The 22302-nt window shown below is 41.3% G+C and overlaps 2 protein-coding genes across 3 annotated transcripts in view; one reads left to right on the forward strand and one right to left on the reverse strand.

Annotated features, from left to right (window-relative positions):
* Positions 1–22302, forward strand: part of LOC111969520 (thrombospondin type-1 domain-containing protein 4) — a 147820-nt gene that overhangs the window by 45778 nt on the left and 79740 nt on the right. For both annotated transcript variants that reach the window (XM_070445470.1, XM_023995699.2), the window contains 6 exons: positions 1–83; positions 472–645; positions 1053–1232; positions 1395–1539; positions 1804–4108; positions 6590–7483. The exon at positions 1–83 is cut by the window's left edge and continues 91 nt beyond it. In XM_070445470.1, coding sequence (XP_070301571.1) covers positions 1–83; positions 472–645; positions 1053–1232; positions 1395–1539; positions 1804–1946 — 725 coding nt within the window. In that variant the 3' untranslated portion in view covers positions 1947–4108; positions 6590–7483. The remainder of the gene's footprint in view (positions 84–471; positions 646–1052; positions 1233–1394; positions 1540–1803; positions 4109–6589; positions 7484–22302) is intronic.
* LOC111969522 (xaa-Pro dipeptidase) lies at positions 8214–20686 on the reverse strand. Its single transcript, XM_023995702.2, has 15 exons — positions 20583–20686; positions 16526–16709; positions 15171–15298; positions 14955–15018; positions 14739–14786; positions 14554–14615; positions 14402–14446; positions 13536–13611; positions 12347–12393; positions 10790–10858; positions 10534–10611; positions 9848–9996; positions 9402–9586; positions 9062–9253; positions 8214–8805 (listed from the first exon to the last, which is right to left on the reverse strand). The coding sequence occupies exons 1-15, from the start codon at positions 20597–20599 to the stop codon at positions 8689–8691; spliced, it is 1461 nt and encodes a 486-aa protein (XP_023851470.1). The 5' UTR covers positions 20600–20686; the 3' UTR covers positions 8214–8688.

Here is a 22302-nt window from a genome sequence, read left to right on the forward strand (position 1 = left end):
TGAAGCTGCGACCCAGTGACAATGAGAACTGTGACATGGGGCCCTGTGCTAAAAGTTGGTTCTTCACTGAGTGGGGGAATAAGGTATGTATGTGTAGGACTGAGGACATGGACTCTCAAGATCACCGTCTAACACTTTTCTAACCTAATACTGTAGTAATTGTTGACCTTGATTGGATTGCATCTACTACAGTATTGTAGATGCAAGATTATAATTGAATACAAATTGACTTGATACTGTTAAAAATGGGGGTGGTACTAGGGCCGGGATTCAATCAGTTGGCGTTTTGTCAGCTTTGCACCTTTTAAAGGCAATGTTCCACATTCACAGTAAATGCTGCATATGCCGGCTCAATTGGAAATGACCTTTGAATGGCAAGTGCACTATACACGGATCTGCCGCTGATCTGATTGAATCACGGCATAGGTCAACTGTTTGTATTGTCACTTACTATGACTTTGCTCTCTGTAGTGTTCTGCTGAGTGTGGGATGGGTGTGCGGACCCGTGGCGTACTGTGCTTGACCAATCACATCAGCAGCTTGCCTCTGGAGGGCTGTGGCCATGAGCGCCCCACTGACTCTCAGATCTGTAATCACGGCCCCTGTGAGAGTCGCATCGAGTGGTTTACAGCTCCCTGGAGTCAGGTAAGACAGAATAACACCGGGTCAAACTGGGCTTGTAGGGACACATCATCTGGGAAAAGATTGGGATGAGGATTTGCTGCTGATTTTACAATGTCTCCTATCCATTACTTACATTTTTGCTGATGTCTCATGTCAGTATTGTAAAGAGGAACACTCAGATGTTACAAATCCATTGTCCATTATTTCCATTTGAAATAGCTTTTTAGTTCAAGACTAGGCTTAATCTCTGTCCGGGAAACCGGCCCTGTAAGTAAGGTGTACCTTCTATAACTCAGGTCGGCCAATCAACTGAGCCAATGATGCCTTTTTCTTTTTCTTAATAAAAAAACAAACATGTTGAAACAGTTCAGATGTCTCATGTCATGCCCATGTGTAGTATTACCTATGGTATTTTCTCCTTCCCCCAGTGCTCAACGGAGTGTGGCTCGGGCAGCCAGCAGAGGGCAGTGGTGTGTCTGATGAAGTCTGACGAGGGGTTCAACGTAATGCCGCCTTACGAATGTTCTTCTCTAGACAAGCCTCTTAATCAGCAGAGCTGCCACCTAAAGTCCTGCGGGGCCATGTGGTACCACACAGACTGGAGCGCTGTGAGTAACTGTACACGCACATGCCCACACATGCGCACACTCACACATGAAAAAACAGACACACGCTTTTATGTGGAGTTGTGAAATACTTGTGAAATACACTCTCTTGAAAGTGTAATTGAAGGGAGAATGAGGTTTGCACTGTATTCTCTGTCCCTGCAGTGTTCTAAGACATGTGAGGGGGGCTTCCGTGTGAGGGAGGTGCGCTGTCTGTCTGATGACATGCTTTCCAGTGAGGGCTGTGAGGAGGAGCTGAAACCAGTGGAGAGAGAGGAGTGCAACCCAGAGCCCTGCGTCCCACACATAGGTCAGTTACTACTGTATAGTAAACATGGATCTGGGGCCAAGGCACCTCCTCTGGAATGTCATACAGTTGGATTGGTTAATGATGGCTGGTCTGGTCCTAACTACTGTCAGACAATTTTAATGAGGATTAGAGGGGATTTTAGTCTAAAATGGTTAAACATTTATGAAGATCATATTCCATACAGAAAACATATAATACTTAAAGATTTCTAAAACTTAAAATCACTGATCATCACTTACTTTCGATATTATGATTGTTTTTCAGGCGAGAACTGTCGAGACAAGTATTTCAACTGCAATGTGGTGGTCCAGGCACGTCTCTGTGTGTACGACTACTACAAGACAACCTGCTGTGCCTCCTGCACACGAGTGGCCCACAGACAGTCACAACACAGGGCAATCAGCTAGCCCCCTCTCCCCAGGCCTCTAGGGGGCCTGACACAGCACCCAGAGCAGGCCCTCAGTCCCTGGGCCAAACACACTGACCCACAGTGGAGAGGACAGCCTAGAACCTGACTCTGGGTGGACACTGACTGGACACTATAATATGAGTGCTGAAAATACAGACTGAAAAACTGAAAGACTGCAAAGAAAGGAAGTGAAAGCCCAACTTGTTTTTGGCTTGTGAGGAGATTGCCAATGGGCAATACGTGAAACTGAATGGTTTGTGGAGGATGGTTTTGAAGGACACGTTTAACAGGGCTATGAGTGGAGGAGCTCTGGTGAGGCGAGATGATAGACAGAACACCAAACCGAAGAATCTGGAACCACTTTATGAACTGTAACCAGAATCCCCTCCAATAAAAGTTCCCGTCTGGGTTTATATTGTGTTTCGTGGGAAGCAGTTTGCCGCTGCCATTCACCTGAATGGATTAAGGTCTTGAAAAAGGTCTTTGGCTGAAACGTTGACAGAATAAACAAGGTGCAGAGGTAATATTGTGTGAGGGAGTTATCTTTCTTACAACTAAGGACTGCTACCGCATCTGTGATGAGACTCTTGACTACCATGGCTSTCTTGGATTACATCAAAGGAGAGGAAGATACAGTATGAAAGTAGAGCAAGATTCTGTTTGTTTTGCATAATGTATAGACTGTACACATTTTAATAAGCTTCTTTACGCTRTAAAATCCACAATATTTATGATCTAATTAAAACTACTTGTAGTATGAAGTTGCCCAAGCTTGCTCTTAAATCATCCCCAATTACGCATCATGAGGGCTCTGTTCAATACTCTCCTACACAGCAGTTTAGTTGACCAAAGATTTCACTATTTCACAGGAGGACGTGTCAAACAGTAATTGCTCAGTCCAGATCTATGGCTCTATTTAATATGTACCGGTGAAGCGTTACAGATGGCGCAATATAAATGTTATGGTAATTTCTGATTGAGCCAACATATGCAGTGTTTACCGTGATGCAGTCTCCGCTAATATGGAACATTGCCTTTAAACTTCAAACACGCTGTAACGCTGAACTTCTGCGATACGGATTGAATAGAGCCCCAAGTTATGGTGCTAAGACAACTTAAGGTGTAAAGTGTTTTTAAGTGACAGCTCACCAGTTTTACACAGCAACCCTCTAACAAATTAAGCTCTAAAATGTTAATGTGTCGTTGTAGTGTATCATATATTTTGCATCACTGCTGTGTGTATGTACTGTGTATATACAGAACCAGTCAAAAGTTTGGACACACCTACTCATTCAAGTTTTTTTTAAATTTGTTTTATTTTTACTATTTTCGACACTGTAGAATAATAGGGAAGACATCAAAACTATGAAATAACACAAGGAATCATGTAGTAACCAAAAAAAGGTTAAACAAATCAAAATATATTTTAGATTTTAGATTCTTCAAAGTAGCCACCCTTTGCCTTGATGCCAGCTTTGCACACTCTTGGTATTCTCTCAACCAGCTTCATCTGGAATGCTTTTCCAACACTCTTGAAGGAGTTCCCACATATGCTGAGCACTTGTTGGTTGCTTTTCCTTCACTCTGCAGTCCAACTCATCCCAAACTATCTCAATTGGGTTGATTGTGGAGGCCAGGTCATCTGATGCAGCACTCCATCACTCTCCTTCTTGGTAAAATAGCCCTTACACAGCCTGGAGGTGTGTTGGTTCATTGTCCTGTTGTAAAAAAAATAGTTCCACTAAGCGCAAACCAGATGGGATAGTGTATCGCTGCAGAATGCTGTGGTAACCATGCTGGTTAAGTGTGCCTTGAATTCAAAATAAATCACAGACAGTGTCACCAGCAAAGCACCCCCACACCATCACACCTCCTCCTCCATGCTTCACAGTGGGAACCACACATGCGGTAATCATCTGTTCACCTACTCCGCGTTTCACAATTACTCATCAGATCAAAGCACAGATTTCCACCGGTCTAATGTCCATTGCTCGTGTTTCTTGGCCCAAGCAAGTTTCTTCTATTGGTTTCCTTTAGTAGTGGTTTCTTTGCAGCAATTACACCATGAAGGCCTGATTCACGCAGTCTCCTCTGATGTTGAGATGTGTCTGTTACTTGAACTCTGTGAAGCATTTATTTGGGCTGCAATTTCTGAGGCTGGTAACTCTAATGAACTTATCCTCTGCAGCAGAGGTAACACTGGGTCTTCCTTTCCTGTGGCGGTCCTCATGAGAGGTCGTTCTCGTCATAGCGCTTGCTGGTTTTTGCGAATGCACTTGAAGAATCTTCAAAGTTCTTGACATTTTCCGGATTGACAGACCTTCATGTCTTAAAGTAATGATGGACTGTCATTTCTATTTCCTTATTTGACTATTCTTGCCATAATATGGACTTGGTATTTTACCAAATAGGGCTATCTTCTGAAACCACCCCTACTGTACATGTACTTGTCAACACAACTGATTGGCTCAAACGCATTAAGGAAGACATTCCAAGTTAAAAGGCACACTGTTAATTGAAATGCATTCAAGGTGACTACCTCATGAAGCTGGTTGAGAGAATGCCAAATGTGTGCAAATCTGTCAAGGCAACGGGTGGCTACTTTGTTGAATCTCAATATAAATATATTTTGATTTACACTTTTTTGGTTACTGCATGATTGTATTATTCATAGTTTGATGTCTTCACTATTATTCTACAATGTAGAAAATAGTAAAATAAAGAAAACCCTGGATGAGTTGGTGTGTACAAACGTTTGACTGGTACTATATATATATACAGTGGGGGAACAGTATTTGATACACTGCCGATTTTGCAGGTTTTCCTACTTACAAGCATGTAGAGTCTGTAATTTTTATCATAGGTACACTTCAACTGTGAGAGAAGGAATCTAAACAAAAATCCAGAAATACATTGTATGATTTTTAAGTAATTAATTTGCATTTTATTGCATGCATAAGTATTTGATACATCAGAAAGCAGAACTGAATATTTGGTACAGAACCTTAGTTTGCAATTACAGAGATCATACGTTTCCTGTGTTCTTGACCAGGTTTGCACACACCAGCAGGGATTTTGGCCACTCCTCCATCAGACCTTCTCCAGATCCTTCAGTTTCGGGGCTGTCGCTGGGCAATACGGACTTTCGGCTCCCTCCAAAGATTTTCTATTGGGTTCAGGTCTGGAGACTGGCTAGGCCACTCCAGGACTTGAGATGCTTCTTACGGAGCCACTCCTTAGTTGCCCTGGCTGTGTTTTGGGTCGTTGTCATGCTGGAAGCCCAGCACGACCCATCTTCAATGCTCTTACTGAGGGAAGGGGTTGTTGGTCAAGATCTCGCGATACATGGCGCCCATCCATCCTCCCTCAATACGTGGCAGTCGTCCTGTCCCTTTGCAGAAAAGCATCCCCAGAAATGATGTTTCCACCTCCATGCTTCACGATGGGTGGTGTTCTTGGGGTTGTACTCATCCTTCTATTCCTCCAAACACGGCGAGTGGAGTTTAGAGCAAAAAGCTCTATTTTTGTCTCATCAGACCACATGACCTTCTCCCATTCCTCCTCTGGATCATCCAGATGGTCATTGGCAAACTTCCGACGGGCCTGGACATGCGCTGGCTTGAGCAGGGGACTTTCGTGGCGCTGCAGGATTTTAATCCATGACGGCGTAGTGTGTACTAATGGTTTTCTTTGAGACGTGGTCCCAGCTCTCTTCAGGTCATTGACCAGGTCCTGCGCTGTAGTCTGGGCTGATCCCTCACATTCCTCATGATCATTGATGCCCCACGAGGTGAGATCTTGCATGGAGCCCCAGACCGGGTGTTGACCGTCATCTTGAACTTCTTCCCTTTTCTATAATTGTGCCAACAGTTGTTGCCTCTTCACCAAGCTGCTTGGCTATTGTCCTGTAGCCTCCCAGCCTTGTACAGGTCTACAATATCCCTGATGTCCTTACACAGCTCTCTGGTCTTGGCCATTGTGGAGGGTTGGAGTCTGTTTGATTGAGTGTGTGGACAGGTGTCTTTTATACAGGTAACGAGTTCAAACAGGTGCAGTTAATACCGGTAATGAGTGGAGAACAGGAGGGCTCTTTAAAGAAAACTAACAGTCTGTGAGAGCCGGAATTCTTACTGGTTGGTAGGTGATCAAATACTTATGTCATGCAATAAAATGCAAATTAAACTAAAAATCATACATTGTGATTTTCTGGATTTTTGTTTTAGATTCCGTCTCTCACAGTTGAAGTGTACCTATGATAAAAATGACAGACTCTACATGCTTTGTAAGTAGGAAAACCTGCAAAATCGGCAGTGTATCAAATACTTGTTTCTCCCACTGTATATATATATATACACTGCTCAAAAAAATAAAGGGAACACTTAAACAACACAATGTAACTCCAAGTTAATCCCACTTCTGTGAAATCAAACTGTCCACTTAGGAAGCAACACTGATTGATAATAAATTTCACAGCGTTGTGCAAATGGAATAGACAAAAGGTGAGAATTATAGGCAATTAGCAAGACACCCCAATAAAGGAGTGGTTCTGCAGGTGGTGACCAAAGACCAATTCCCAGTTCCTATGCTTCCTGGCTGATGTTTTGGTCCTTTTGAATGCGCGGTGCTTTCACTCTAGTGTAGCATGAGACGGAGTCTACAACCCACACAAGTGGCTCAGGTAGTGCAGCTCATCCAGGATGGCACTCAATGCGAGCTGTGGCAAGAAGGTTTGCTGTGTCTGTCAGCGTAGTGTCCAGAGCATGGAGGCGCTACCAGGAGACAGGCCAGGCCAGTATACCACTAGAGTGAAAGCACCGCCAGCATTCAAAAGTGACCAAAACTCAGCGCCGGACGTTAGGAACTGAGAAGTGGTCTGTGGTCACCACCTGCAGAACCACTCCTTTATTGGGGGTGTCTTGCTAATTGCCTATAATTTCCACCTTTTGTCTATTCCATTTGCACAACAGCATGTGAAATTTATTGCCAATCAGTGTTGCTTCCTAAGTGGACAGTTTGATTTCACAGAAGTGTGATTGACTTGGAGTTACATTGTGTTGTTTAAGTGTTCCCTTTATTTTTTTGAGCAGTGTATATGATTGAGTGAGTGAAGAAGTTGCTGAACTGAAGGCAATTCAGCAGGTCCTCCCAGTGACTGAACAGAACAGAAAGCCCTCTTTATTTATTTATTGGGGTCCCCAGGGAGGGCGCTGGTTTATCGGCACCAGTGGCCCCTTTTGGCTGCAGGGTTAAAACGTCTGTTACCTCTCTACCAATTGCTGCCTAGGAAAGGGATGTAGGCATTCCAGAGTCCACTGGATGGTTAAAGCAGATGGTTAGAAGTTCTAGAACACTATACTTCTTAAAGAGAAGGTAAAAGAACTACTATATTTGCGTGAGATAAAAAGATTACGCCATTGTACATTTTTATGCTCATGCAAAAATGTAAACATTAATTCACTAAAAGGATACTGGATTATTCATGACACTTTATAACTGCAGTAATGTACCACAATTTTCACATATTTCATTTTTAAAGTAAATTTGAGTAAATTTAAACATCTAAACAAAGGTGATAAATTGATCATGCCAGTAAAGTATTTTGACCCATTATTTTGTCCTTTATCCTGTATTGTACCTCAAGAGCAAGGAGTTCCCTTTTGATTGCATCCATCCTATTAACATTCACTGTAAGAAAAGGTTGAGGACCTATTTATCATGGTTGATGTGTTCTCATCCTGTATGTATTGTATGTGTAATGAGATGCTACGTCTGGGATGGACTCTCTATAGCTAAAGACATGATAATACAGTGTATTCAATGCAACTTTGAGTTAAAGGGAATTAACTGAATTTGTATGACTGAAATGCTATACTTTAGTATTTGGAATTCTATTGCAAACATCTGCAATGTACTGTACACTACTTCATAATTGAAATGGGAAAGGTTTGATTGACACTGTTTTGGAGAGAATAGGTAAATAAATGTCTGTTTATACTTATTTAGTGCATATTTGTAGTCATCCCATTTATTTGAACACCAGTTCACTGGTGGTGTGAATCAAATCTGTAACGAATAAGGGCATCGATACAAGGAAACTCTTCTTACCTGAGCTACATGAACTTCAGAATGACTTAAGGACCCCATCTAGTGAAGACTGGCAGTATTACTACAAAGTTGTAGTAAACCAACCCTGTTCCATGACACTTTATGTTCCCTGGCATTTACAAATGGAAGCACAATCTACAAATGTCACAGAACGCAAAACTGCAAGTTGAGGGGTTTATTTACTTCAATTGCACTGTATTTTATGAGAATTGTATAAACGTCCAAGAAAATAAAGTCTCTATTGCGCACAGTCATAAAGCAATTAACCAGGCACTGAAATATTGTCAACCGTCAACAATGTTTTTACAGGGCAAGATGGCCACAGCAGTTTAATTCACTGCATTTTCACAATAATCATCTTTATCACTAAGAGCTTCAAATAGTATAGGTAGTTTAACCTGCATTTGTTTATTAGTGTGTTATGCTACTGAATTCACTGAGATTAAACAGATACCTTTCTAGATTGAAAAGTTCTGCATCTAATGCATCCATTATTGATTATATATGGCATAATGTAGACTGGCAAGATATCATTAGAAAAACTGCATCTCTTATATCAGAGGACAGATATTCTCTCCAGATTTAGGAGTGAAAATACCATTTGGTTAGATCAGCTTGGAAATGAGTGACGTTATTTAGAAGGATTTTCCACGGTCGGCCATGAAAGCCTCAATCTCCTCCACTGTACGAGGGACACAGGTGAGCAGCTCCATTCCGCTCGCAGTCACCGCAATGTCGTCCTCAATACGGACCTGGAGAGAGGAGGGGGAAACATCCAGTAAGACACATTTGAGGGTCAGAGCCCAGGTTAATAATCAACAGCAGATAATAATCAGGGGAAGCAGTTATAGCAGAAGACTTAACAGAACAGCATAATGTGTATATTATTTGCTGCCATGGAGTAGATTGAGACAAAGGGGTTTCTATGTGCAAGCTTTGGGTGGTTGACATTGACAGTAAAACCAGCACACTAATGAGTACAAACTGTCTGTGGATAGGTAAACGTACCCCTCCAAATCCACGGAAGCGGGCCAGCACTTCATTGTTGATGAAGCAGCTCTGGGCTGGATTGGCCAAGGCCTGGTCCAGCAGGTGGTTGATGAAGTAGATACCAGGCTCCACAGTCAGGACCATGCGCTCCTGCACCAGACGGCCCATCCTCAAGCTCTTAAGACCGGGCTCGTTGACGCGCTCAATACCCTGTGTAACCAAGAACAAGCAGCATGACACGGACGTTAGCTTTGTCTAGAAGGATAGAGACATATGTCTTTTTGGAAGTGTATTTAGAACTTTCTGTAGCACTGATCATTGATGAATAGAATACTGTATCTATCTCTCTGGTACTGACATCTGGGTATCCGCCCACGTCGTGCACGTCGATGCCCAGCAGGTGTCCCAGGCCGTGGGGCATGAAGACAGAGCCCATGTGGACCTGCAGCATGTCCTCCACACTACCACGCAGGATCCCAATCTTCACCAGCTCCTCTAGGTGAACCCGGTCAGCCAGACGGTGCATCTCTGTCCACTTGACCTCTGAAACACAAGACCACCTTCAGTCAGGTTTTTAAATCTTAGGTTAAAAGTTTCAAAGCAGCCTAATATGCAGGTGATAATGACTGGTGGTGAGGATATGGCATGTTCTGTGGTAGTCTTCAGACTTCAACAACTCAATATTAGTCAAACCATAGAAATTAATATATTAAATGTATAATCCTTCCTTGTGCCCAAGCTAAGTATGTACTGTATGTTCAGTGAATGCTTCCTCAATCCTGCCTGTGGACAGTAGGATCATACCTGGTTTAATGGCAGCCATGACAGCCCGTGATGACTTGAGCACAGCCTCATAGATGGCCTTCTGGTCTGGAGTGAACTTTCCATTGGCTGGGAAGGAGCAGGTGATGTCAGAGGAGTAGCAGTAGTATTCTCCCCCCATATCAAACAGACTGCAAGGAAAAACCACACGTCACAGTTAGATCAGTGTTACTGCTCACCCAGAGGGCTCTACAGCCATTCCGGCATCATTATTTCCAAACATAAATCAGAGAAATTGTTCACAGCATGTACATCAGAATGAATACAAGTTTTGCCTTTCAAAGGTGCTCATGTTATGTCACCATGGGCGCTCCACACAGCCACTTTAAATCTCCATCAGTAGCACTATGCACACAGTAGCCTGACTTATGTTCAAACCCAGTCCAAGCTGTGCTCCATCTATGAGTAAACCCATGGGAGAGCCACTCAGTGGATCCAGCTGACAGGGAGAACAAAACAACACCCTACTATACWAATGACAGCAGGGGAGGTGTAGCTCTGAGTATTCAGTATTCCATTAAACAAAACAACAGATCACTGCAAGTGTTTTTGATATACAAATCCAAGACAAAATGAACACAGAATATAATAAAACCAAAAAAACAACCCAAAAAGGACAATTAAGGAGTGGAATAACTTCACATCATGTGAAATGATCGCCGACTTACCACATGTCTCCGTCATCGATGGTCTTGTCATTGGGAGCTCCTGCATGGCCGTAGTGCAGGACTGAGCCGTTGTTTCCACTGTTGAAGATTTAAGCATACGAGTAGGTCATTATAGAGGCACTCAACACACGTCAAATAGAACAATAGCACCTCATTTCTGTACATCAAAATGTAACACTGAGATGATCGTCACATATTTCAGATATGTTCTCCATTAAATTAACCCATTTCTGTGTAGCAAAGGGAAGTGCCTTACGTTCCACAGATACAGGTGTAGGAGGTGTGACGCATTCCCCCATGAGAGTAGCAGTAGTGCTGGAACAGGCTGCAACAGAAAAGCACTGACATGAGCGACCGTACACAAGAAGCTCCACAGCTCTAACAATGACAATATAGGAGGAAGTGTAATCAATGGTTAACCTCCTTTTTGATATTGGTTAGCCTAGAATACAAGGGAGTCATCTAAACCTCCCAKKTTGAAGATCTCCATCGCRTGATACTTAACTGGAGGATAGTATTATAAAAAAGCATTTGGACTCATCTTCACTTGGTTATTGGTCTATTCACTGGAGACTTGAGTCAGTGATTACATATTCTTGCTGCAGTCAATTAGTCAGATAGTGAGCTGGCGACGGGCGCTGCTATAGTAGCTCAGATTATTTACATTCAGCCTCCCAGATGAAGGTTTAATTAAAAACACAAAAAGCTGCCAGCTAGAAACAGGAAATTGATTCAGCTCAGTGGGTGGCTGTTGCTACATCGTAAAATACACTCCCCTCCATATGTATTTGGACAGTGAAGCCATTTTTTCCATTTGGCTCTATACTCCAGCATTTTAGGTTTGAGATCAAATGTTTCACATGAGGTGACAGTACACAATGTCACCTTTTATTTGAGGGTATTTTCATGCATACTGCATCTGTTTAACCATTTAGAAATGAAAGCAGTTCATGTATTGTCCCCCCCCATGTGAAGAAGTCCTAAGTGTTTGGACAAATGTGCTTATAGTGTATCAAAGTAGTCAAAAGTTTAGTATTTGGTCCCATATTCCTTGCACGCAATGACTACATCAAACTTGTGACTCTACAAATTCATTGGATGCATTTGTAGTTTGTTTTGGATTATGTTTTGCCCAATAGTAACAGAAAGAAAAATGATTAGTCATCATTCATAGTGAGTAGATAAAGATATTTCTTCTAAATAACACTTCTAAATAAATCCTCATAACGCCATGATTAAGAAGAATCATGAATGAATCATGAATAATGATCAGTGAGATGCTGTTCAGAGGCTACAAAACAACATGCTAACCCCTCACCATTACCAATAACGAGGTTAAAAGTGMGGGGGGGGGGGGGGMATGCTATTTGTGCCTCTGTAACCTTTTCCACGATTCATTCATGATGGTCGATTATCATGGTAGCATTCACATGAATATAGAAGTGTTCAGAAGCATGTTCAATTCTTACTTATAATAAATGCATCCAACACGTTTTTAGTCACAAGCTTGATGTCGTCATTGCATGCAAGGAATATGGGACCAAATACTACACTTTTGACTACTTGAAAACCCTATAAGTGAATTTGTCCAAATACTTATGACTTCAGTAGTGATCAGATCAGACGTGCTGTGAATGTAGTTTATCCAGAGGAACACACCTTGATAGATAAGGAACGTACTGTTTTACCATCACCTTTATGGTCAGACGGGACATAGTACACCACATAGCCTTTCGTCATACAATATACTTTTATACGGTACAAACAGTTCAATATAGCTGGCATACCCTTCATGATAAAAAGCTCCACTCACCTCTCCATTTCATATTCTTTCTGTCCAGGTCTCACATGCTTCATGATCTGAGGAGAAAGACAACAGCACTTCAGGCTGGCTGTGCCTGTTATATACAAGGTTGCAAGTGGGAAATGATGACTCTGAGATGTATTCTTTTAGCTTTGATTATATTCATATATTAATCATGACATAACATGGTGAGCTCCAAAAGTATTTGGACATTGACACAGTTTTTGTTGTTTTGGCTGTGTACTCCAGCACTTTGGTTAAAGTGCAGACTCCCAGCTTTAATTTGAGGGTATTTCCATCCATATCAGGTGAACAGTTTTTTTGTACATAGTCCCCCCCCATTTTATTGGAACAAATGAACTCATATATACTGTACATGTGTTCTAAAGAAGTCAAAAGTTCAGTATTTGGTCTCATATTCCTAGTACGCAATGATTACATGAAGCTTGTGACTCTAGAAACCCGTTGGATGCATTTGCTGTTTGTTTTGGTTGTGTTTCAGATTATGTGGTGCCCAATATAAATGAATGGTAAATAAAGTAGTGTCATTTTGGAGTCACTTTTATTGTAAATAAGAATAGAATATGTTCTTAAACACTTCTACATTCATGTGGATGCTACCATGACTACGGATAGTCCTGAATGAATTGTGAATAATGATGTGTAAGAAAGTTAGACACACAAATATCATACCCCCAAGACATGCTAACCTCTCAACATTACAATAACGGGGGAGGTTAGCCTTTTTAGGAGGTATGATATTTGTGCGTCCAACTTTCTCACTCATCTTTATTCACAATTGATTCAGGACTACTCATAATCATGGTAGCATCCACATTAATGTAGAAGTGTTTAGAAACATTCTATTCTTATTTACAATAAAAGTGACTCCAAAAGGACACAATACATTATTTACCATTACTTTATATTGGGCACAAAATAATTTGAAACTCAACCAAAACAAACAGCAAATGCATCCAACAAGTTTGAAAAGTCACACGCTTGATGTAGTTATTGTGTGCTAGGAATATGGGACCAAATACTCAACTTTGGACTACTTTAATAAACATAAGTGAATTTGTCCCAATACTTTCGGTCCCCTAAAATCCAAAATGCACAGATCAAATGAGATGAGTCTGAATCTGGAGCTTCTTCTCCCCCTGTGGCAGGTATGTCTGTCTGTCCTGCAGGATTTTACCTCTTTATGGGCTTCACTGGAAATCCGGTTAGTGTATCGCAGGACCTCCAGCTCCATGTCAGTCTTAGTCAGCCGGCTGCAGGAAGAGAAGGAACAAGGAGTCAAGGGCCTCTTCGATCAATAGGCCAGGGGTATATTTCTATATTATAAATTGGGTAGTTCGAGCCCTGAATGCTGATTGGCTGAAAGCCGTGGTATGTCAGACCGTATACCACGTGTATGACAAAACATTACTTTTTACTGTTCAATAACGTTGGTAACCAGCTTATAATAGTAATAAGGCACCTCAAGGTTTGTGGTATATGGCCAATATACCACAGCTGAGGGCTGTATTCAGGCACTCCACATTGTGGCGTGCATAAGAACAGCCCTTAGCCGTGGTATATTGGTCATATACCGCACCCCCTCAGGCATTTTTGCTTAATTCTATCATGCACAAACACATACTAGGCCTGGCTTATAGCACCCAGCCAGAAACAAATGAATGATTATCAAAGCTAAAGCTCTGTGTTTATGTGTGTGCGTTATATTTGGTATCTCATAATGAATGCAGAAATAATACCTGTATTACTCATCCATTCCTCACTGCCGGAGGAGCCTTACACTCCCCTCTATCTTTCAGGAAAATCAGCTTCTTACCATATTGTTAGTGAGGTGTTTTTCTGATTCTATTCTTGGTCATGGTTTCTACCACCATTTATGTCTTAATGATTCTCTTCATATTATAGATGCAGTCACCACCTCAGATGACTCAGTGTGAAACAGCCACAGTAGACTAATAAGACTTCACAAAAATAGTTCCACATAACAGAAAAGAAGCAGCAACCAATGGTTACGAGCTGGATATAGTATCATACAGTACTTACCATTCCACAATGACTGGATGCAGAAGAGTGTTGTTCACTTGGAATCTGAAATATAAGACACAAGATCATATTTATCAAGGTAAAACATTCAACCAAATAAATTAGAAATACAAAGTTTCAAATGGACATCAGTTGATGCCAATTATACGTACTGACTGATTCCTTCAAAAGAGGCTTCGCGGCAGATACTCCCACTATCTGTGTTCTGTCCACGCTGGAAGAAACATGATATACTTATCAGGCCCACTTTCAAGTCTCTTTTAAAATGATACTTTATCTAATGAATTTATACTGTAAACCACTATCATAGCATCAACATGATATATTAAGGACATACCAAAGTGAGAAGAGCTCCAAGCTTCATCTTGGAGAAGACATCAGCAATCTGTAAGAGTTCAGACAGAAAGGCAGAAGTGTTGAGGGATCAGAGAGAACTGACACTATCAAATTAGAGGGAAACGAGTGAAGTTACAAGATCACAAGCTAAGCTACAACACTACAAAGATGGGTAAGGTGTACAGTATGTGCATTCAAACGTGACACACTAACTTACATCACAGGTGTATTGCACCTCATCGACAGCGTATTTCTCCTTGAAGTATTCCCGCGGATGGATCCTGTCAACAGACAATGACACAATCGGTTTTAATGAGAAGGCCTAAGGATTATTCTTAGAGTGTCTTTGTGAGTCCATGATGCTGAAAGTGGTAGGCTGTCTACTGAGGCTGATCACATTCACATATAGTTTGAGTTACAGTCACTGACTCACTCTCCCATCCAGGTTGCATAGCTCTCAGGCAGCTTGGGAACAAAGAGGATGGACTTTCCTGTGTCCACATCGATGGCCCCGTAGCAGTCGGCTTCAGTCACTCCAAAAGCCCAATGGAAGAAGGACTCCTACAGAACCACATGAGTCAAAAGAGTCAGCCAGGGTCCGCTCAGTCACACCTCCATCCATCTCATCAATGTGTGATCCTATGTGGCTCAGCTGGTAGAGCAACGCTAGGTTTGTGGATTCAATTCTCGCTGGGGTCATCAATATGAAAATGTATGCACTTATTACTGTATGTCGCTTTAGGATAAACAATGGCATATCTGTAACTGACTGTTAGGGCTAGGCCCCTTTTTTCTCCACTTCCTGCCTGACGTGCCCAAAGTAAACTGCCTGTAGCTCAGGCTGTGAGGCCAGGATATGCATATAATTGGTACCATTGGAAAGAAAACACTTTGACATTTGTGTAAAAATTTTAAAATAATGTAGGAGAATATAACAGATATGGTAGGAGAAAATCCAAAGAAAAACCAACCAGAATCTTTTTTTTTTTGAGAGACCATCCTCTTAGAAATGCAAGAGAAGGTTAATATTAAAAATTAGCTCCCTGGATGCAATTCCTATGGCTTCCACAGGGTGTGAGCAGTCTATGTTCAAGGTTTCAGGCTTGTAGCTTTAAGAACGAATAAGAAATAACAGTTTTAGTCGAGGGACACAGTCTTGGAAATMTGTGTTTGTGCGCGCCATGAAGACATTACGCACCTGCTAAAATCGCTTTCCTATTGAACATACTTCTATCCAAAATAAATATTATAGTTTGATTACATTTTAGGGTATCTGAGGAGTAAATAGAAACTTATTTTGACTTGTTGAAACAAAGTTTAGGGGTAGATTTTTGGATTAATTTCTCTGCAAGTTGAACGAGTGGATTACTCAAATCGATGGCGCCAACTAAACAGACTTTTTGGGATATAAAGAAGGATTTTATCTAACAAAACAACACTACATGTTATAGCTGGGACCCTTTGGATTGCAAATCAGAGGAAGATTTTCAAAAAGTATGTGAATATTTAATCGTTATATGTGAATTTATGAAACCTGTGCCGGTGGAAAAATATTTTGATGTGGTGCGCCGTCCTCAAACAATCGCACGGCATGTTTTTGCTGTAAGAGCTACTGTAAATCGGACAGTCCAGTTAAATTAACAAGAATTTAAGCTTTCAGCCAATATAAGACACTTATATGTACATAAATGTTTAAAATCCATAATATTTATGATTATTTGAATTTTGCACGCCCTCCATTTTCACCGGAAGTTGTCCCGCTAGCGGGACACCGATCCTTACATGTACCTGTCTGAAGAGCATGTCTGTATCGGTGCAGTATCTCTGCTTCTGCTCCCCTCCCTGCAGTACGACGACAGACTTGGGGGCCACCCCATCCTTGGCCTTCAGGCCTTGGCACAGCCGCCGCCGGTTCTCAGCAAACAGGGCTGCTGACACTCTCAGGGTGTCTTTACCCAGCCAATACACAGGTCTACAGAAAGACAGCATTGGGAAATGGGTTAATATGTTGTACATTACTGTCTAGTAGTTTTCTATTTTCAGTTAGCTAACACAATTGCCTGCCTTTGTTTCAGTTCGGCTGATTCTATCTAAAACAATAACCAATAAAAATACTTACAAACCCTTTAGTAAATATACAATGTAAAAAAACWAATCCTTGTTTATCATTATACTGCACACAGTTATGAAAGTTACATTTTTAGTGAAACTTTAGCAGAAGTGGTGAGGACATAGACGTTGACCATTTTTGGGACTCAAAGAGTTTTACACTCAACAAAAAAGATGATTTTGCACAAACTGTAGAACAGTTTTGCCCTAAATGGATCTGGTTTCAATGATCCCCAGTGTGTGGTAAAGATAACACTTGATCTCTGGAGAGTGCTCCCTTCCTTGTGTGATTTAGTAACAACAAAGACCGATGTACATGATCAAAGGTCACTAAACTTAGAGTTGTTGAACACCAACCTGCCTCAGATTTTGTCAACTCAACAATAAGATGTCTAAACACTTCTGTGATCATGTGAGTGGGTTTCAAAGTGCACTTCCTGTTTTAGAGATGTAGTACATTTAAACAAGAAACATGAGCTATGATAGGAGGATAGAGTATAATGCATCATATCACCTCTATATTAATTAATAACAATTGGAGCATTGACATATTGTAGGGATGGGGGAAATCGAGAGTAGAGCAGTGGTCACCAACCAGTCGATCTTCTAGGCATTCCTAGTTGATCACCAAACATATATCTGTAAAAAAGCCAACGATGAAGGCTTGTGCTCCTTTATTTATTTGACTTTGCGCTTTTGGCGGAAGGTGCACTTGATTCAGAAGCCCTGCATGCCAGGTAGGCAAACTGTTCTGAACCATTTCAAACTCCACCTACCTGGCGGACCAGAAGAGCTGTCGTTAAATCAAGTGCGCTGGCCAATTAGATAGCTCAAAATGTTATCACCATGCCTAGTAACGCTTCCACAACCCCACAGCAAAGTTTGATACTAGTCTACGTGAGATTTCAAAACTTTTAAAACCATGACCAGGGATAAACAGTCAGAATACAGAAAAGCCCTGCTGTTTTTATGAGTGAGTTTGTTTTAAAGTTTTTATGCAGCACTGTCAACACTTTTACAAAACGCGCTTCTCCCTACTTCCTCTCGTGCCACAGCTGCAATGAATTAGTAGCTAAGTGTATCGATAGGCCTGCGTTTTTATTATTAGCAGCTCGTCATGTCTATTTTAATGTTGAGGAATATTTCACTTTCTCTAGTCATACAGTAGGAACATGAATTTGTGCATGAGGCAAAAACAATGCGGTGCAACTCAAGTTTTGCCATCAGTGGTAGGATGGTGTCCTCTCTCTGGCCAGTCTCACGGGAGGAAAGGAGAGAGTAGGGGCAGTGAGAGGTGAACCCTCTGCTGCTCTCTCCCCTGAGACTGACCATCAGATGCAGGTACCATCAGTCCAGTAAAATAAAAAGTGAATTACTTCAATTTATGCTCAGCTGTGCCTCGCAAGTGGTACAACTGATCTATTTTGTTATCAAAGCTCGAGTTTTTAAATATAATATGGTCTTAGAAGAACAATATTGGCAGGCCAAGCACATATAGCCAATATGCTGTGATAATATTTTTGGCCTACTGCACAAACTTCATTCCTACAGAACTGTTTTTATTAATGTTGAATAGGCTTACATGTTTTCAAAATAATCTGAGTGGTAGACCTCAGCTTGTTTTTTGGCTGCAAAAGTGATCTTGACTCAGAAAAGGTTGGTGACCATTGCAGTAGAGTATTGCAATACTATTTTTTACGATATATCAATTCTATGACTCCAAGTATCGATTCTCTTTTTTTTTTACCTGCTAGTGGCTGTACCTATGCAAAAACGTATATATTTTTCTATAACATTAATTTAGCTTCAATCTTACTTTTAAATGGTGAGCCAACATGTTTTCAGCACTTGACTGATCAAAATGAGTATTTATTATTATGCCGCTCTCCTGTCCCTCTGCCGCAGACATATAGTGAGCAATACTTATTTAACATCGAATTGTGATACTGCGATGTATTGGCACCTAGCTAAGTGGCTACCTTAACAGAGTCATAGTTGCTCTCGCCGTAACCTGCACGTTGCTGATATTTACATATTGATATGAGGAGAACAGCACCGTGATACGAGTTCTGCTGGTTGGATTTCTTCACTTTGACATCCGCTTGCGCCAAACCCGACGAGCTTGACAATTCTGCGTTGTTAGTTGCGCATCAACTGCCTTCCTTCCGACCGGAGGCCTTACTTACTCCCCACAATGCAACACACTTGTGGGGGTTGGAGTTCCCTTTTCACTCCTCTTATCTAGCTTTAACCCAGCCTTAAAGGCTGACCACACCGCTCGTGTTGCGTGCGTTGCAAAATAAATGTAGAAATCTATGTTATTCAGGTATTGCGCCAACGAGCGTCTGCGTTGCCAAGGGCTAAAATAGAAATCAGTTCAATTTCTGACGCTGCAAGTCCTGCCTCTCCCATCTCCTCATTGGTTTATAGAAGCAGGTACCCATGTGCCATCTCCTCATTGGTTATACCCACGTGGGTGACTGAAAGACGAACGAGGTCAGTGGCGGTAATGCACCTAATTTATGAAAGTTGCCAATCGCAATATAAAGTCAAGAGAAGAAAAAGCCTGGAAGGAAGAGAGATGACTAGAAACAATTCGGTTGACCGTTTTATGTGTGGATTAATTGGCGGAGGAGAGGACCTTGTGCATTTCAGGTAAAATAACAACTCAATGTTTATATCCCAGGACAAATTAGCTAGCAACAGCAAGCTAGCTAAATAGGACAAATTAGCTAGCAAGTGCAAGCTAACTAGCTAAATTGACATAAATGTTTAATGCTTTTCGACCTGTCCCCAAATTAATATAATTGGTTCATAGTTTGTTTTGATATTTTAACCTGCCTGTCATGTTAGCGTTTTGTGTGGGGAGACAAAATAKATTTATGCACGATGGCCATCTTATCTTTATCTTTCTTGTTTATTTGATATTTTATGCCCTTAACCCATGTTCAACTGACCCATGTTCAACTGCTGTATATATAGCCCATTTCAGTGTTGTGTGCATCTTGGTTATCAATCAATGCTTTACCCTTTTCTTGTATTCCCATCACGATTCTTAAGTGGTGGGGTCATATGTTCTGGACCCTTTCACTATTGTGGCCCTCCTGCATGCACCTCTTATCCACACTCCCTTACTACTCAGCCCATTCCAGGGCGCCCTGCCCTTCACAAAGAAAAGAGAACTCTCCCCGGGCTCCGGCCAGCTTCTCCGGGATCGGTCGCGACCCTCCCTTTTGAACGGCGTTCGCCCATCTCTTAGGACCGACTGACCCATGTTTAACTGCTGTTCACATGGAACCCTTCTCCACTTCGGCCTTCAAAGTTCTCGTTTGAATATGTGCTACTACCAATCGTGATAATATTGTATCGTGAGGTCCCTGGCAATTATTACGGAAACAACCCGTCTGTAGAGATACTAGCTAATATTATCCACAAACTGGAGCTGTAACKACCTGTTTTTTTCCCCTATTATGCGAATAAATGTCAAGTCAGACAGGCATAGTTAGTTAGTTAATGGCAACGTTGCTCATTGATGTCTGACTGCCAGCCTGCAAAAAGTACGCCGCTATTTTCTTGTGCTTGACAGCTAGCTCCGGTAACGAGTTACCTTAATTGATCAGGTTTATGCAGATAGCTAGCGAGCTAACAATTCGTGCATTATAATGTGTTTAATTCAGAATCAGTGGCCATGTACGCTTAACACAAAGAGAAAAAATACAAAACAGAATGTACTCACTCCTGTCGTGCAGCCATGTTGCTCAAGACTGGAGGTGACACGTGACTTCGCTTGTGAAGCCGATCAGCTGATTTTGGCTAAAGTGAGTGAGTGCTGAACAAAATGGTTCAAAATGTATGTAGGCATTATGTGATATCAAGCGGCGAACCTGAATGATGCTTGAAACAGTATGGCCATTTATTTGATCCACTAACTTGAAATATATGTTAGGGTTGCATTGCAAGGTCTTTATAACTGTCTTTCAGAAACCCCCCAGGGAGTTGTTTCACATCCACTTTTTTTATCAGTAAACATCACACAATATATGTTTGTGTTGGATATATATCTAGTGTTCAGATTTTAGTTTTTATTATGAATCAACGTTTYAGGTGTTATTTCATTCTCAATTTCATTGTCACTCTTCAGTGAATATTCTTGACATATTTTCTCACTGATAACTTCTACAGAAGTCTGTTCTAGTGCCCATGCCACACAAGTTATGTAACTTATTATGGCCTTTCTTTTATCAGAAGCAGCAATTATTTCAACACTTAGTTCAAGGTTCAAGAAAGCATTTGCAGACACTGTGTGACTGAGGCTGCATTTACACAGGCAGCCCAATTCTGATCTTTGCCAAAAGATCTGATCTGATTGGTCAAAATACCCATTAGTGGCAAAAAGATCTGAATTGGGCTGCCTGACTGTCATAAATTGTAAATGCATCCCAGCCCTAACAGTATTGACTATGACTGACATGCCCCACTTGGATTAGGAGGGCAGTGGGGTGAATTTGTCTCAACTGCGCAGATTCATGTTAATGTGTACTAGGTAGATAAGTACAGGCAGTAAAGTTGTACTTTCCACCGCTAAATTCAGTACTGTACTCCGTACAGCATGTACTTCCTAGCCAGTGTAAATGCATAGATTATTCTCCTGACAAGGACCCCGCTGCACATCCTGACCAACAACAGACATACACCATTAGACAACAACAGACATACACCATTAGACAACAACAGACATACACCATTAGACAACAACAGACATACACCATTAGAACTACTGCTATAACTTAGAAATATAATTAACATATCAATGAGTTGCTAGTGCTTGTACTGGATGCTACAGAGAACAGAGAAATGAGACTCTAATTAATCAGTGCCTGCGGTCCAAACACTTAAAAGACACACCCCATCCCCTCAGCCCTCAAATTAAGTGGACACTTCTGATGACATATCATGACGTCTGACAAGTATACACTTGCAGGGCAAGGGGAGAGGAAGGAATGTTTTTTAAATGAACCACCCTTGGCTGGAAATTTGTCACTCATTCATCCCCTGATGATTGTGTTTTCAGCCACAGGCAGCTTTATATGCGCTACAGTCAATTATGAGTGCATGTCTACTTATATTAAATATATCATTATTAATCAACGTCTACTCAATGATAGCTAACAAATTAATTTGCTTACTAACGTTAGCCTGCCTAGCTGGAACTTCTGAAGAAGGAAAATGTTTTATTTCTACAATTTCCAAAAAATAACCAAACAAAAACATATTTACTTTTTACGAGACGTGGTTGTGCCGTCAAGGGCACTTTTCTTAGCAGATGTACAATCGTTGCAAATTGAATTACAGTGCCTTGCAAAAGTATTCATCCCCCTTGGCGTTTTTCCTATTTTGTTGCCTTACAACCTGTAATTTAAATGGATTTTTATTTGAATGTCATGTAATGGACATAC

The sequence above is a fragment of the Salvelinus sp. IW2-2015 genome, linkage group LG10 (assembly GCF_002910315.2).
Source record: "Salvelinus sp. IW2-2015 linkage group LG10, ASM291031v2, whole genome shotgun sequence".
Classification (NCBI taxonomy): domain Eukaryota; kingdom Metazoa; phylum Chordata; class Actinopteri; order Salmoniformes; family Salmonidae; genus Salvelinus; species Salvelinus sp. IW2-2015.

What these genes read in the sequence shown, in the direction of transcription:
- LOC111969522 (XM_023995702.2), bottom strand. An exon ending in AAAGAATATGAAATGGAGAG is followed by an intron (nt 10,859 to 12,346) that starts GTGAGTGGAGCT and finishes TTTCTGTTGCAG; the next exon opens with CCTGTTCCAGCACTACTGCT. An exon ending in TACACCTGTATCTGTGGAAC is followed by an intron (nt 10,612 to 10,789) that starts GTAAGGCACTTC and finishes AATCTTCAACAG; the next exon opens with TGGAAACAACGGCTCAGTCC.